Source organism: Electrophorus electricus, chromosome 3 (genome assembly GCF_041902795.1).
Source record: "Electrophorus electricus isolate QZ-2024a chromosome 3, ASM4190279v1, whole genome shotgun sequence".
In the NCBI taxonomy this organism is placed as follows: Eukaryota; Metazoa; Chordata; class Actinopteri; order Gymnotiformes; family Gymnotidae; genus Electrophorus; species Electrophorus electricus.
The window spans coordinates 32,534,740-32,551,284 of NC_137499.1; the positions used below are offsets into that span (position 1 = coordinate 32,534,740).

A 16,545-nucleotide genomic window follows, 5' to 3' on the forward strand; every position below is an offset into this window, starting at 1 on the left:
TTTGTTCCTTCATTTTATGAAAATAATTGCTGGAATAGTTTTACTGTCATTTCTTTCAGAAATTGGCGTGAGACTGAATATAGTGACTTTTTGCATTCACCACGCTGAGGCTATAATTCAGCATTGACCATATCAGTGCTGGCCAGACTAATACATTTATTTTAATTCGTTTTGTTCGAGTCTTATCTTCTGAGCCTCTCTTCTTTATCTTCGGGGAAAAAAACAAAAGAAAAAAACATAATGATGGAAAATTTGGACTGGGATTTTAGTGGCCCCTCAAACCACGCCCTCTTATATTCAAAAACATGCACTTCTAAAATCACACCACCCAACTCCGCCTTGCCGTCAATAAATCCCGCCTACTCTACAAACACATTTCAAATTGAACAAATTTACAATATTACAAATGTATTACTAGCGCTGTCGTGCAACGGAGGAAAATTTCCCGTCATATAAACTTTATCTGTGTTGTTTATCGAAGTTGAATCAACTTGTCGAGTAAAAGACAAGAGTTTCTACTGCTGGTAGTCACTGTACAGAACAGCGCACGGAGCAAAGTGTAGATGCTCTTGACACTACGCTCCGAAACAATGGAGAAAGTCTTATTTTTGCTCTTCGTAGTGCTTCTATTCTGTCCTATTCAAACAGGTAAGATGCCGGAGGCGTTATTTTACGCTTGATTGATTATTTATCATACTTTTTCGAAAAGGTTGTTGTTAATATATATTTCCAGTTTATAATCTTTTGTATTTACGTTTTTACTTCAGTTTGCGGTTGCACAAGTTTAAATTTTTTTTTTTAATTATTATCAATTTAACACTTTTATAGGCATCTTCCTAGGTTAAAGAGAATAATTGTTACAAGAGATTATGTACCGTTGAGGGCTTGCAGAACAGGTTTAATATTGCATCACACAGTGCAGCTCATCTTTGGATTCTCTCACCACAGCATACCTGCGCGCGCCAGCTCATTTTCTATGCCATTGACCCATCACCCATGAGAACACGTGTGTGGCTTCCTTTGCTGTGGCATTCCTCCTATTCCTCGAGATGCTTTTCTGAAGCATTTCTAATATTATCTGTGTATGTGTGCTGCCACGTTACCCCAGATGTATGAAAGCTCTAGCATTGTCTTCATTCCCCTAAATGTATGAACCAAAACAGAGATTTTTACTTTATGGGGGGCCTTGAGCCTGAACAGGAGTAATGACAGACATGCCCCACATCCACACTGTTCATTGTTTAGATTCACATTTCTTTGCTCCCCCTGTATTGCTCCACCTATTGTTAGACACTGGCATTAAAGGAGCAATAAGCAATTATCTCTGAAGGTTCTTCGCCTTATGAAATAACTGATATCAGTTTTCTTTGCACTCTGTACTGACACCTATTGGTTTGGGTGTAGCAGAGTTTCTACTGACTGTAATGTCTCTACTGCCCCAGTGCTGTGGAGAGGTTTAGACAATATCGTTTACATTATCATACGATGGATAACTATACCAATTCAGAGACATTGTATACAAGGAAACCGGTAACTGGATAAAAAATTAATTGGAAAGCTTGTAATACCCAATATTGTGGCTGTATCACAGTAACTACTGAATTCAATATAAAGAATCAATCACCTTGTCAGTAATGGAGTAACTGTGAAAAAGCAAGGCCTGTCATATTCTAAGTTTGGTGTCATCATATCTTTGTCTCTCTTGTTGCAGAGTTATGCACACACATACAAGCATAAAGAAATAAGGAAGAATATATTCGATTAGTTAGCTAGCTGGATTTTACAAAAGAAACATGCAGCTTCGTCATCACTCTGAAGTTCCTTTTCCTTCAGCTAGGGCTCTCCATCTGGAAACGCTACGCGAGTGTTGACTATGGTTTTGTGCTGATGGGGATATTTAAGCTTTTTTCCTATTTACTCAGTTTAATGTTATTTGCTTCTTAGTCCGTCATTGTTTCAGTCTGCATTATTGATATATCAAGTATCGATGTTACTCCATGATTGTTGCTATATTCCACATTCAGACACAAACAACTGGCTCATTATACCAAATGATAAATATATGGCTCATGGTAACTACAGGCCATGTCACTACAGGACAGCTGGCTACAGTAGAATCTTTAGCCAAACAGTGTGCAGGTCTTCCGTGGCAGATTGCCTGCTTATGGTCATATGACCTGAACATATAGATCACCAGAGGAGTGGCTCACGCTACACATTTTAAAATGGTTTATCCAAAGCCTACAAACCAATTTGAGTAATTTAATTAGTTTATAACATGTCCAGTGATTAACTGTCATAACAATTTATCTTCATGGTGTGAAGCTGAGAGCTCTCCCTATAACTTCCAATGACTCTCTTGATTTTAGATTGCAGAGATAATAATGATTAAAATGTATTTTATAAATGTGTATAGATGATAAATGAGTGATATTATCCTTTATGACCCTGATTCTCTAACAGAGCATGATTAGAGGGCTCAACTTCCAAACTGGTTTATCATTGATAAGAAACAAACCAAGCCGAGTATTACTACTGGCTATGCAGGGTTCGGAAGGGCATTCTTTTTGAATTCTTGAAACTTGTTTATTAGTGCACAAATGACCATTTGTCCCCCAACGATTCCTAAAACCTTATGCAAAAATCATAAAGAATCAATTATGCATATATCCTTCCCCACTGTAAAAGCACTGTAGACCTTGCATGGTTTAATTATACATTGTGTCCGGTTAACCCAATCAATAAGAAGTGGTGTGATCCATTAGCCCCTCCCCTAACATGCTTGTCAGAAACAGGTGTTCAGCTATACAGTGGCTACAGGACACCATAAAGATATTCCCAATGGCACCATCCCTACCCTGACAATTCTCTGGGAGCTGAACAGGGCATAATTCACTTGGCTGAGTGATGAGCTTGGGGTTGGGAAGAGATTTCTTTTTGTTTTTTTGTTTTTTTTGGTTGACTAAACAAACAGACTGTGGTCCTTTAAATGAGTCAAGGGGGTGGGGGGGATGGGGCAAAAAAGGAAGGACATGATATGCCATTACCACACTGGTTAAACCCAACAGGCTTTGTCTCATATTTTGTATTTATATGTGTGGTCATGAACCAAGGACATTAAAAGGTCATGGGATTCAATTAACTCCTGTTGGACCAGTTGGACCCTGAAACGTTGGTGGTTGGCACCCAATAAGCAAGGACATTGTATGCTTAACAGGGGCTTCTCTTTGCGTCTGTCTGTTTGGGAACGCTTGCTAAATCTGTGCTAAAGAGCTGGACTTTCAGTCCAGTTGGCTCATTTTCCTAAATTCATTTCTCATCACATTCATCTTATAAGCTGCTAAACTGTGTTAAGCAAGGCAGGGTTTGTAAATGTCTGTGTGGCACATTACAGATAAATGAATGTTAAAAATATTCCTATTCTACAGAAGCTGTGGCTTGTGGCTCCAGGAATTTCCAGTGTGGCAATGGCAGGTGCATTACGATGAGATGGACATGTGATGGCTCAGATGACTGTGGTGATGGCACTGATGAGCTCCCTGCTGCCTGCTGTGAGTATTCAGTATTAGTATTCTGTATTCAATGTCAGTATTTATTGGTATTGTTATTGTTTCTCAGAGCAACAACACCCCTTTCAGTGATGCAACGCTGCACTGTAGATATTGCAAGCATCAGTTTTATGAACAGATTTTGTTTAGCCTACTAAGGACTGAGCTGGTACGTCCTAATCTCAGTTTATGTTCTGTCCTTGCTTCCTCAGTAGCAAAGACGTGCAAACTCAGTGAATTCGGCTGTGGTGGGCGGTTAAACCAGTGTGTGCCCAACAGCTGGAAGTGTGATGGAAAGGCAGACTGCGAGAATGGAGCAGATGAGGCTGGCTGTGGTGGGAAAAGCTTTAATCAATTACTCATGTTCATAACATTACAATGAGAGACTGCGTCAAGGGATAAAATATATCTACAATGTCTTTGCCCTCCTTTACCTGTCTGTGATAGGTCCCAGGCAGTGTTTGAATGGTGAATTCCGCTGTGACAGTGGGCAATGTGTGTCAAGGTCATTTGCCTGCGACAAGGAGCCAGATTGCGAGGACGGCAGTGATGAAGTCCACTGCCCGCCCACCACCTGCAGCGTCTCTTCCTTTCGCTGCAACAATTCTATGTGCATCCCACGCTTGTGGGCCTGTGACGGAGACCAGGACTGCACTGATGGCTCTGACGAGAGACCCCAGACCTGCGCCCTGCAGCCATCTATGGCTCCCAGCATACCCTGCTCCTCCATGGAGTTCCAGTGTGGCAACGGCAACTGCATTCCCAACATCTGGAAATGCGATGGAGATGCAGACTGCCTGGATGGATCAGATGAGAAAAACTGCTGTAAGTCAAAAAGCTTTCTTGGTGTCTGGGACAGTCTTCATCATCCTGTTTGGAAAACTGTTATGATTCAACTCTTTGTAGAGGATTTTCTCTGCTCAGACTGCTGCTTAACTACCCTGGATGCTTTGTATTTGAATAGCCTTTTCCACATGCCAGCTGGATGAATTTCAGTGCGATGATGGATCCTGTATCCATGGCAGCCGTCAGTGCAACCAAGTGTATGACTGTAGAGACATGAGTGATGAACTGGGTTGTGTTAATGGTAAGTCAACACTCACCCAGTTCTTTTCATAAAAAGCTCTGTAGTTAGAGCTACAATATGAATACAGCATGCTAACTTCTTAATAATATCTATCCCATCTATTTTTCAGCATCGCACTGTGAAGCACCATCCAGGTTTAAATGCCGCAGTGGAGAATGTATCAGCATGGACAAAGTTTGCGACAAGCAGCGTGACTGCAGGGATTGGTCTGATGAGCCCTTGCGTGAGTGTGGTGAGTGAAATGCTTAACACAAACATTTCCTTTTCTTTAAATGTTCCAGACCTGATTTTGCTATTTTCTTACAACAACCTGTGGTTTTTGGTCCACAATGTATAAAGTCTTGACTTTCAAACCAACAGATTCTAATGAGTGTCTGTACAACAATGGTGGCTGCTCTCATATCTGTAACGACCTGAAGATCAGCTATGAATGTTTGTGCCCCAATGGATTCCGCTTAGTGACCAAGAAACGCTGTGAAGGTAAAAGAGCGATGATACAGCAGTGGCTAAAATGTACTGCAAAATACCTGAAGTAGTTATCATACTGCTCATATTTCATTCAGGCTACAACTAAATCCATCAATAATCATTTTATGGTTTTGTGTACAGATTTTGGCTTATCCTAACATTGTTCTTGCTACCCTGACACATAATGTTAACGTGAATATTAGGATCTTATCTGTTTTTCTCTCCCACTTAGACATTGATGAGTGTGCCAACCCAGACACCTGCAGCCAAATCTGTGTCAACCAGATGGGCAGCTACAAGTGTGAATGCAAGGAAGGCTACAAAATAGATCCAGCAACCAAAGCTTGCAAAGCTATTGGTATGTGTTCAAACTCTAGCATGAAACTTTAGATTTACATTGTCATCACACACAAATTATAAAGCTGTTACAATAGTGTAGTTTCATTTTTTCCCTGGTTTTCTCTATCTTTATTCCTTGTCCTCTTGACCATATTCAGGAACTATAGCCTACCTATTTTTCACCAATCGCCATGAGGTGAGAAAGATGACACTGGATCGTAGCGAGTACACACGTGTCATGTCTCGCTTGAAGAATGTAGTTGCACTGGACATAAATGTTGCTACCAAAGAGATCTTTTGGTCTGACCTGTCCTTGAAGAAGATTTATAGGTAATATGAAAGATGTTTCACACTGGATACTGGTTTATTCACAGAAAGCTTTGAACTTCTATTGGTGTATTTTAGAAAGTCAAAATCTAAAATACATTTAAATACTTTAAATACCTTTAAATACTGTGATAATACACTAATCATAGACCCAAATACGCTTACTTTTATTTGCACTTTAATTTCATAGTCATTGCTTTATTTCATAGAGTCAAAGCAATAAAAGACATCACTTTCCAGTTCCTTACAAACTACACTGTATGTCCTAGAGCACCTATAGATTCTGCAGCAGACTCCTCCCAGCATAGTGTTGTGATTGACACTGGTTTAGCTGCACCTGAGGGGATTGCTGTGGACTGGATCCATGGTACTATTTACTGGACAGACAGTATACATAGGACCATCTCTGTAACAACTTCAGATGGAAAGAAGTGGAAGACACTCTTTAAAAAAGGCCTGGGGAAGCCCAGAGCTATTGTGGTTGACCCAATCAAAAAGTGAGTCAAGGCCCAAACTTGAAGCAAAATGAGCACCCATGTGTGCCAGCTACTTTACCAACTGTAATGATTTAGAATGAGTAGATGATATATTGTATCTATTATAGCTTTGTGTACTGGACTGACTGGGGTACACCAGCTAAGATTGAGAGGGGTGGAATGAATGGAGCTGATCGTACTGCCTTAGTGACTGAGGACATTGTCTGTCCCAATGGAATAACGCTTGGTAAAAACATCTTTGGCTGTATCATGGCACCTCACAGGTCAATGACAAGTGTCCTTAATGGCTGAAATTGTTATCTTTCATTGCATAGCTTTGAGAACCATATTGCCATGGATGCTGGTAAGTTTGGTCAATAATTTTACCTGTTTCCTTTTCCTTCCCTATGCTCAGATTTGCTGAACCAGCGCCTATACTGGGTGGACTCCAAGCTTCATACCCTCTCCAGTATAGATGTGCAGGGAGGGAGTCGTCGGGTTCTCATTATAGACCAGGGCAGACTGACCCACCCACTGAGTGTCACTGTTTTTGAAGTGAGAATATCACTTAGAACCCAGTTCAAAAGTTCACAACTTTGAACTTTAAAACAATAATTTCTTTAATATTTATTCAGTACACCTTTCTCTGAAATTCAGACAGATGGAACCGTAAAATATACAATATAAAATAATTTTTAAATTATTATTTCAGGTACTAATGAAGTGTCATTTGGAAAGAATACAGAAATACTTTGCAAAAATTAAACATTAAATTAATTTCACATTTTCAGGAGAAAGTGTTCTGGACTGATATCAGCAACAATGTCATTCTGAGTGCAAACCGTCTGACAGGGGGAGACATCACTAAAATGGCAGAGCACCTCTCATCTCCAGAGGATATTGTGCTGTACCACAACCTCAAGCAACCCAGTGGTGCGTTGGCCAGTTTTACCACAATGCCAAATCCTACATACATATTGTGTCCTACATACATACCGGTCCCCAATAAATAATACAGCAAAAATGTATTTTACCTATTTCTTAAGAATTTAATCTACCTCTTGTAAGGTGTAGGGTTTGACCAGTATTCTTGTTTTATATTATTGTCTTCTTCTTCTTCTTCTTCTTCTTCTAGCTATGAATTGGTGCAAGGCCAGCAATGGAGGTTGTGAGTTCCTGTGTTTAGCTGCCCCACAGGTTAGCAGGTTCTCACCCAAGTACACATGTGCCTGTCCTGACCATATGATGCTGGACAAGGATATGAGGAAATGTATTCCTGGTAAGCTCAATGTAGTATAGTCATTTATAATATGGTTTACAGTAATTGAATAATTCATTCAAAATGTATTCCAAAGTTTATTTGATATGTATTATTAGCAGATAATCATTTAAGTACCTTTAATGTCATGGTCCTCATCCTCTGTACTGTGTTTTTTGTTTTGGACAGTTGTTCCAACCACAGCAGCACCAGACCACTCCAAAGCTAGTCCAAACCAGACCAATGGTCATCTTTATATACCCTCAGATACTTCTCAAAAACTTTCTGCTTCTACTAGTACCAGTCCAGCAGCTCCATGCACAACCATGCCTGTCCTTTACAGCCAGATCACACAAATTGGCAATGTCAAAATGACCCAGACGAACTCACCTTTTGAAGTGTCCACTCATATAAGTAAGGATCCCTTCATATTTATAATAAACTTTTTTGACCTGCAGCATTGTAGCCAGTAACCCCATGAATTTAAGGAATTTCAGTCATTCCAAAAATGTGAAATTCTCATTTGAAATTCTCAGAGTTGGGATTGTTTTGTTCTTGTAGGCAGCCACAATGGCAATGCTGTTGCCATGCCCCAAACTGAATCTTCAACACCAGTCGCTCTTTATATTGCCTTGCCTTTGGGTCAGTATAATTAAAGAGTATAGATTAATTGTATCTGTAAGATCCGAATAATTTATCTTAGAAACCCTGATTACTCCCTAACTAACATTTTACTTTCTTCCTAAAGTGGTGTCATGTTTGGTTACATTTGCTGCTGTGTTACTGTGGAGGAACTGGAAGATGAGAAACACTAATAGCATTCACTTTGAGAACCCAGTCTACCAGAAAACCACAGAGGACACGGTCCATATATGCAGAAGCTACAGTTTAGATGGATACTCCTATCCACCTGTAAGGCACGAAAACTTCTTTACTATAATTCATTAGTGTACTTTTAGAATTAGCAGTGTCTGGTTGTCTGTAACAAACCCTTGAAAGGCAAAATTGAAAGTGATTTACTAGTCAAGAAAAGGCCATGTAATGATCTTTGAACTTTGAAAAGCAGAGTTTTAGTGTTAAGTCAATGCTCATGATCACTGGTGCACAACATTGTTAACTAATTCATCTTTCATCTTTTTTCCAGCGGCAAGTTGTCAGTCTTGATGATGAATTATAAGTTATTCAATAAGATTGCTAAGGCTGAAAAATGAAATTCTGCCTCAAGGTCAAAAGAGGACCTTTCCTTTTTTGTACAACATTATCAAATGGACATTCAGAGTTTGAGAACACGTTTCACTGATGAAAGACAATTCCAGGGGCACAAACAAGGTCATCAGGCCAGTGCAGCTCATAGCAGCTTCTAGTAAATGGCTAAAAACAAAGTAACATCAGACAACAGCAAACTCTCCTGTAAAATAACCTTTTTCAATGCATTTTGAGTTTTGAGGTATTGTAAATATTTTATGTTCTACCTTTGTGAGTGTACCTTTTTAAAATATATTTCATTAAATGTAAATACTACTTTTAACACTACTAACATGTAACTAGCAAAACCTCAGGACATACAGTTACATAAAACAAAAGCCTAACAGACTCTTTTCGGTAGAATGGAATAGTGCCAGGACCGCCTCCACCTAAAAAACAATTCTGCCAGCATGTATAACACAATACTTTTTCTAAATGAGTGGTACTTTTTTAAATTTTTTAACTGTACCACAACAGCAGATTATCAATAACCCACAGTCTATAAATACTGGAAAGCTGTTGGACACAAATCAGCATCAATTTAATATAATTTAACATCACACCATTGCTGACTATATAGAGAACTGTAAAACCTTTTTAAACTCTTATAAAATGTTCAGCATTGGTGACCAATGTGGCAATATTTGTGATGTTAACACACAAAGGTATATTTTGTCTGTGAGTTGGAATTTCATTTTGTTTTGTTTTTTATTTTATTATTCTCTGCAATACTAAAAATCTCCTTCAACTTTATCCCTTATTCACATCTGTCATATCTGTCTTTCTTCAATTTCATCTAATGATGAAAATACTTAACAAAGCCTCCACAAATATTCAGTATATCACTGTTAAGTGCTTGTAAATACAATAATTAAGGCTGTCATTTTTGTCTAATTTTGGATCACAGAGAAGTATAGGTAGAAATTGATATTTGTGTATTTAGAACAGTATGTTAAGATAAAAAATACTACAGGCAGAATTGGCCTGTAAGGGATTAGACACCAGACAGCACAACAGTCTCCCTAGCTGTTACGGCTAGTTTTGCAGCAGGGATGTGTAAATGTTGTTTTGATTGATGCCATTCTGGGAGATTTAGAGGTGTTGTGTATTGGTTTGATAAATGAGGAGCTGGATTAGATCACTACATTTATAGCATTGAACCACTGCTGGTTAAAGTACTGTGTGAAGATTTGTTAAATGTTTATCTACAAATGTAAATGCACTTTATTATTCTGTCTGTACATTATTCTAGTCTGTACATTTAAGTCTGATGTATATAAACAAATACCATTATTTATTGTAGACTCTACATAGATTGCCTCTTGTGTGTGAAAATCTGAAATATCTTAAAGTATACAGTGTCTTCTGTATACAACTACGTGTAACATTGTATGTTCTGAATGGCTGACATAGTTGTACACAGCGATCTGTTTAGTAGAGAACTACATGCCCTGAGCATTCATGGACTATGACTGACACTTTTTTATGAAATAGTTAAAAATATTTCTTAGCCTGTGTATCATTCTGATTTTCTGAAAAGTAAATAAATGTCTGCTATATTTTCTCATTGGTTGTTGTAGTATTATTATATTCAATGAATTACTACAGATTAGGTTAAACCATCTACAATCTAAAGAGCAAGATTTACCATATAAAACATTAAAGCACCAGCTGCTTTATTGGAACCACTTATAGGTGCATTTTGTGAAACTCTAGCTTGTCTGCTGCTGTGTACATTTTGCCAGCCATGGATTTTGTTTTGGTGGCAAACCATTCTAAACATGTGACATGGTAGTGGGCATTGCACTGGCCATGGATCACGCACAGCAGTGTTACTGGAGTCATCCGCTGTCCAAACACATCTAGCTAACAATGGTCCAGCAGTGAAGAGCTGGAGACTGGCTAAAACAAATAATGCATGGCCACAGATGGGTGATAGTTTCTTATTATACCCTCTCTTCTCTCCTGCGGAGGACTGATTCCCTGTCCACTGTGCAAGTGCACCATGCTATAACAATAAAAGTCCTTGGGCAAGACTCCTTTCACCACATTCGCATACCTCTGTAACATGACTGTATGCTGCTCTGGATAAGAGTGCCTGCCAAATGCATACATATAACTATTTATTTTCAATTGCTTTGTATGAGTCAGTCAACTACATACTGGATAAACATTAATAGTATTAAGTATGTGTATGACTCATTTTTAGTTTGTGAGAGGCACACTTGGAAATCCTACTAGACTTGAACCCTAGTTATTTCAGAAGACTTCAGAAGTTAAAAGTGCTAAAGAGAATGTAGCTTGCTCAGAATTGTTCATTTGGTGTTTCTGTTGCATGACAGCCCTTTAAAAAAATAATATCAGGCTCCTTACAGTTATCTTTCTTGCATCTTCCAAATGCAGAAAATGTCCAAGAATTTATGTTTCCAAATATGTTTGCTGTTGTTGTTTTAGTGTCATACATTGTTATTTCCTGCTTAATATTCCAGTATTCAAGTTGAGTTTCTGGTCACATCTTATTCAGACATTTGTATATTTCTTAGCTTTGGTCCACTCAACCATGCTTTATTGTTATTATTTATAAAGTATGCTATTGGTTACATTTTAATATTTGTTCTTTATGGTTTACTTGGTCACCAAAAACATCAAATGAAACACTACAGAATCACTGAAGATCAGATTTTTGTATGAGCCACCACAATATTTACTCTATATGGGTCTATAATACTGTTTCCTACTGAGGGGCTACCAAGACAATCAAATATGAGACCCTTTATAAAGTGTCATATTTTAAAACCTCAGCTTCTCAGTTGTAATTCAGTTTAAATAGCATGTTTAAAAAAACAACAACTAAGGGATCATGTATTTACTTGTAGAAAACCTGATTTTCATTTGCTGTTCTCTTGGATCATGTCTAGTCCTTATACTAGAGCATTACCTGGTCAGTTTGAGAACACTTGATTTCAGATCTGTGGAAGAGCTACTGTCTGAATGTATAAGATAGTCATATCAAACCATGACTTGGACACAACAGAAACAAGCAAACATGAGGTGAATCCTTAGCCTATATCTTCCTTCCCCAAATAAACCCATCACACTATGCCCTTCTATGATTCACAACAGCCCAGCAGAGAGAGTGGCCAACCACTAGATCTAGCCAATGAGAGGAGAGGATGTCTCTCACCCAACTATACACATAGTTTCTGTTCAACGTGATTGGTCAAGCAGCTCCACCTCCGATGGGCCAGTTTTGTCAGCCTTGAGTTTCTGGCACTCACTTCTGTGATAATCATATGGCTCTTTTGAGTATTATCCTTCAAAACCTGCTGTCCAGTAAAACAATATCTGTGAAAGGGAAAAGGGAAGGGCTTCCAGCCAATAAGGGCTAGTGTTGTTTCGTCAGTCATGTGAGTCTACCACAGCTGCCCCTGGCAGGCAAAGTCCAGGGCCTGCTCTTGGCTTCCTTGCACTGTCTGTGTGTATGTCCGTTTGTACGGGTTGCCTTATTTGATGCACCCTGCTGATATCATGTCCAAGTAAATTTTATAAAATAAGATAAACGCGTGGTTTCATTAATCTCTCTCCCTTATCGGTGAGATTGATTCCTGTTATAAAGTTCTTGTTATGTGAATGTAAACACATGAGACCAATGGCAGAACTGCTTAGCTTACATCAGAGTTCCAGTACAGCATGTTATTCCTGGTATGAAACTTTTCAGAAAAGCATTATTAATGATTAACCATTAAACACAGAATTTTTTTTTTTAATTATAAATTTTGAAAAAGGTTACAGCCGAGGTGTACAAAAACTACCTCAAATTCAAATACAAACCATAAGAGTTAAAGCTAGAGGTAATTTGTTTTAATTAACCAATTTTAACAAACAAATTAAAATTTTACTTTATTGTGCATTCTCCATCCTGATACATTTCTCTAAACAATGGCAAAAGCAGTCACTAAGCAACAAAACTCTGATAATAAAACAAACAAAAAAAATCACATTCTTAGACGTGTGCCAAATTGGCAGGGGACACTTGGATGGGCTGGAGATTTACCTAGTCTTGTAAAAGAAGGCTAAAAAATTTAATATTTAAGCTGACTTAATAAGTCTTTATGAAGTTATAGCAAAATAAGGTGAATTATACACAAATATTTAAATTTTTGTGACAAAAAAAAAAAAAAAAAAAACAGGCTTTGACCTGCCATGTACATATTTAACCTATTTGCCTAAAGATACATGGCTGTTTTTGTCTGCACTTCCAAACACACAGAAAAAGCAACAGTGGTACTAAACCATTATGGCCTCTATGGCCAACATTCACAAACACCTCCATCTGCAGATACTTCCCAGGGAGACCTCAGAGCTGTATCAACAGAAAACAGTGGCAGTACACATGCAAGGAAGGACTCTGCCCTTTTTGTCTTTATGTACCTTGGCACCTTGCCAGGTGTATATATATATATAGTGTGGTGAAAATTATTTACATTTCCAGGAGATGCAGGGCAGTTCTGAGTAGAAGGGAAACAGGGCTAGAGGCAAAGAGAATTCCCCCAGATGTGTGTAGCTCCCAAGTTCTTCAAAAGACCCAAAGATCAAACCCATAACAGATCTTTAATACTCATCTGTTTACTTCAATAATGACCTTGTAAGCAAAGGTATACCACCTTGCTATAGAACCAGCATACAAAACGTTTGTTATATATTATCTTAAGGACATTCAATGAAATATGTTGATGGTATGATCCACTGCTCAATTTATATAAGCATGAATACACAAATTATTTTGGCTCTACTATTTATCCTATTTTCAATAACTAAATTTAAATTTCAACTTCCCTGCCTGTCCACACTGCTCACAGGTGGAGTTTTCTACCCCAAGTCCAAACAAACAGCAGCTCATTATGGGAGAACCTAGCTGCTCGCCCAACTGCCTGGAAATCCAAGAAACTTGTGGATGATACTTTCAGAAATTAAAAATAATAGGAAATTAGGTTTAAAAAAAAAACAACAACTTTATCCTCTTGCTGTTAAGTATCTTCTGGGGTGGTGTGGGGAGGGGGGAAGATAGAGAGAGAGAGAGAGAGAGAGAGAGAGAGAGAGAGAGACTTAAGATTACTGACAATTTAGGAGCAAATAATGAACTGTTACATGTTGTTGAGAAACTGAGTGGATCTAAATTCAACAGTTTTTTTTAATCATGAAACCAAATTGTATGTTACCATGTATTAATAATCCTTAATTATTTATCAAATGTATAAAAATCCCAGCGATTACAAAGAAACAGCTGGGATTTAATATACAAAAATCACATCTGTCAAAAACAGATAAAGGACACGGAGGGTTATTATGGGAAATCTGCTAGTCCCGGGAGACAATCACAAAACCGATTTTGCTAAGACAATATTAGTGAAAACGACAGAAAAAGAAAATAAGGTCAAAAAGGCTATGGGCACAATTGAAAATACAGACCAGTAAAAATTATTAATGTTACGTTCTTTAACAGAACAAATACTGCAGAAGTGTGTGATTAGGAGGACGAGCACAGAATTTAAAGGATGCTGTAGCACCACCTACTGGCCGTTTAATACGTGTCGATAAATTTATTTCGCATTTTCATCAGCATGGATAGTCTCAAGCCAGTCTTTATTTTTTGTCAAAATTCCTTACAGTTTCATAACACAAATGGGGCTCATTTTGAGTTTGTAATTCATGCGCATGTACGGGAGAACGTGGTGAGTTTGGCGTTCTGAATCGGCTTGCTAGAAAAGAGGATGAAGTCTAATTGAAATTGAGTGCTACATTTGTTTTACATTCCGTTTGTTTCTGGCCTGCCTGTGTGGAAGTGAAGGTAAACTTTATCGGGAAAGGTTTGCTTGCTGTTTTAACCCATGTTTTCTGCCCTTAAAGCGACAGAAACCAGAGATGAGTAAATGCTCACATACGCTGTGTACTTTTTATCGCAGTGTTGGTTCATTCGAATAATAAGATCTTGTTTTGTTGGGTAACTATAGCGAGTGGGAGACCCGCAAAAAGCCCCAGAAAGATCAGTGTTTCTTTTCAATTTTAACCTGGTTGGTGTTCCCATGGAATTTTATTATTGTTGAGACGACAAAAGGCAAAAAGGTGGGGGTTTTATTATTTTTTAATACATATTTTGTAATATTGTTTTTGTTTTTTTTAATAAATTGAGTAGTGGTAAAGGTTAGTTTCTTTGTTTCTCTAGTTTCTTTTTGTTAATTTTTGTTGTGCTCTATTTATTTAGAGCCTTCCTGACTGTAATGGTGATCCTGAGATGCTGGGAGGGTGTCCAGATGGTAAATAACTGCTTATAAAATAGAGCCCGTTAGCAATACAGGTATGGGATGCGTTATGGTGGCATAGGCAGTTGCCTACGGTGGTAAAAGGTTTGGAGGCTCGGATAGTTCTTTCTCCTTTTGCCAAGGGTGTACAGCAGCTTAGCACTTAGCACTAACCACTGTTTTGTAATATTGTTTTGTGATACATTTATTTTGTTTTGTAGTATGGGTTTTTTTTGGACTTGTAATATTTTCTGGTTTCTGTTGTCTCTCTAAGGCCTGCTATTATAAATGAAGATTAAAGTTTATTTTTTACAGTATAGTTTTGCACTTTCCCCTGCTGATAGTGGTGGAGCCCACTGGTATGCATGAGTGCTATGTATTGTTGTTTTCCTTTGTGTGTTCTTTTGATTTGCTGTGGATTTCATCTATTTGTTATTGGTTTGGTGATGTTACTGTGATTGGAGGGTTTAGTCTAAGGCCCCAGTGGATATCCTTTTTATGCTTAGGAAATGTCGGAGATCATCTTAACATAAATATTTGTGATTTGGAAGATGCAAATAAATTACACATGAGCTGTTTTTACTCATAGTTCAGATTTTATAACATTGGCTAAAAAACTATTTCTTGCACCTCTGCCAGCTGATATTCATTTAATTGTGAGGGGGAATGATTAATTGTTAGTGCTTTATATCTATTTCCTTGTGACTACAATCAATCAATATGTTGCTCTCATCCCTCAAATGAGAGTGGCATAATTGGGGCTGGGTTTCATATGCCACAGTAGCTTAACCACCTTCAAAAGGTCCAGTGAAACGCCACTAAAGTCATGGATAATCACGAAACAAGACCGAGATGGCATTGTAGCTCATTGCACTTGCATGGCAGGATGTTATTTATGCTTGCCTGTCTTTTGAGTAACTGTTAACCCTGATATAAGTATTAGTGGTGTTGCCATCACCATTGCAGACCCACAGATGAACTGGGCAAACTACAATTTCCATTTGTAAACAATAATGAAATGTCTATTCTATTCTACTCACAGATTGTCAGAACCCCGTTCCCATGTTGGGGTGGATATTTTCCACTGCACCTGCAGCTGGTGTTAAGATGCAAGATGCACAACTTGAGCCTCCTGCACAAAGGAAACGTGCAAGCAGATGATCCCACCACATCACATTTAATTCACATTTTTTACATTAAATCTAAGAAGTTGGGGAGCCCAGTGTGAAACTTTTTTGTCTTGCCTTCATTCTTCTGAAAAGACTCTTGGCTAAACTGTGTGTTTTAATGCTTTAGTCCCAAGATCATCCAGTTCTGTAGTGGTTTGCTTCAGAACATCCTAAATCCTCTGTCAGCCGTAGTGTCTGGAATCCTGCATTTGCATACAATATATGGTGGTAGAGAGTGGTATTAGGTATTCAAATTACTCTCCAAATTATTAATGCTGTGAACTGTTGTCTAGAAGTGTTCTTAGTTGTCAACATACTTATAAAAAGTA

The 16,545-nt window shown here is 38.2% G+C and overlaps 1 protein-coding gene across 2 annotated transcripts; it reads left to right on the forward strand.

The window, feature by feature from the left end:
• Positions 1-423: 423 nt before the first annotated feature.
• On the forward strand, positions 424-10,311 carry ldlra (low density lipoprotein receptor a). 2 transcript variants are annotated; one of them, XM_027003356.3, is made up of 18 exons: positions 424-648; positions 3,429-3,551; positions 3,761-3,883; positions 3,996-4,373; positions 4,513-4,635; positions 4,745-4,867; positions 4,996-5,115; positions 5,336-5,461; positions 5,601-5,772; positions 6,039-6,266; positions 6,374-6,492; positions 6,661-6,800; positions 7,037-7,178; positions 7,381-7,524; positions 7,693-7,917; positions 8,065-8,145; positions 8,252-8,415; positions 8,648-10,311. In XM_027003356.3, exons 1-18 carry the CDS (start codon positions 564-566, stop codon positions 8,678-8,680), a joined length of 2,649 nt encoding a protein of 882 aa, XP_026859157.3. In that variant the 5' UTR covers positions 424-563; the 3' UTR covers positions 8,681-10,311. The 2 variants fall into 2 exon arrangements, with proteins under 2 accessions (XP_026859157.3, XP_081567290.1); XM_081711164.1 differs by having other exon boundaries at positions 3,764-3,883.
• The last annotated feature ends 6,234 nt before the right edge of the window (positions 10,312-16,545 follow it).

What these genes read in the sequence shown, in the direction of transcription:
- ldlra (XM_027003356.3), top strand. Translation starts at nt 564, where the DNA reads ATGCTCTTGACACTACGCTCCGAAACAATGGAGAAAGTCTTATTTTTG. An exon ending in ATCAGATGAGAAAAACTGCT is followed by an intron (nt 4,374 to 4,512) that starts GTAAGTCAAAAA and finishes GTATTTGAATAG; the next exon opens with CCTTTTCCACATGCCAGCTG. An exon ending in TCCCAATGGAATAACGCTTG is followed by an intron (nt 6,493 to 6,660) that starts GTAAAAACATCT and finishes CCCTATGCTCAG; the next exon opens with ATTTGCTGAACCAGCGCCTA.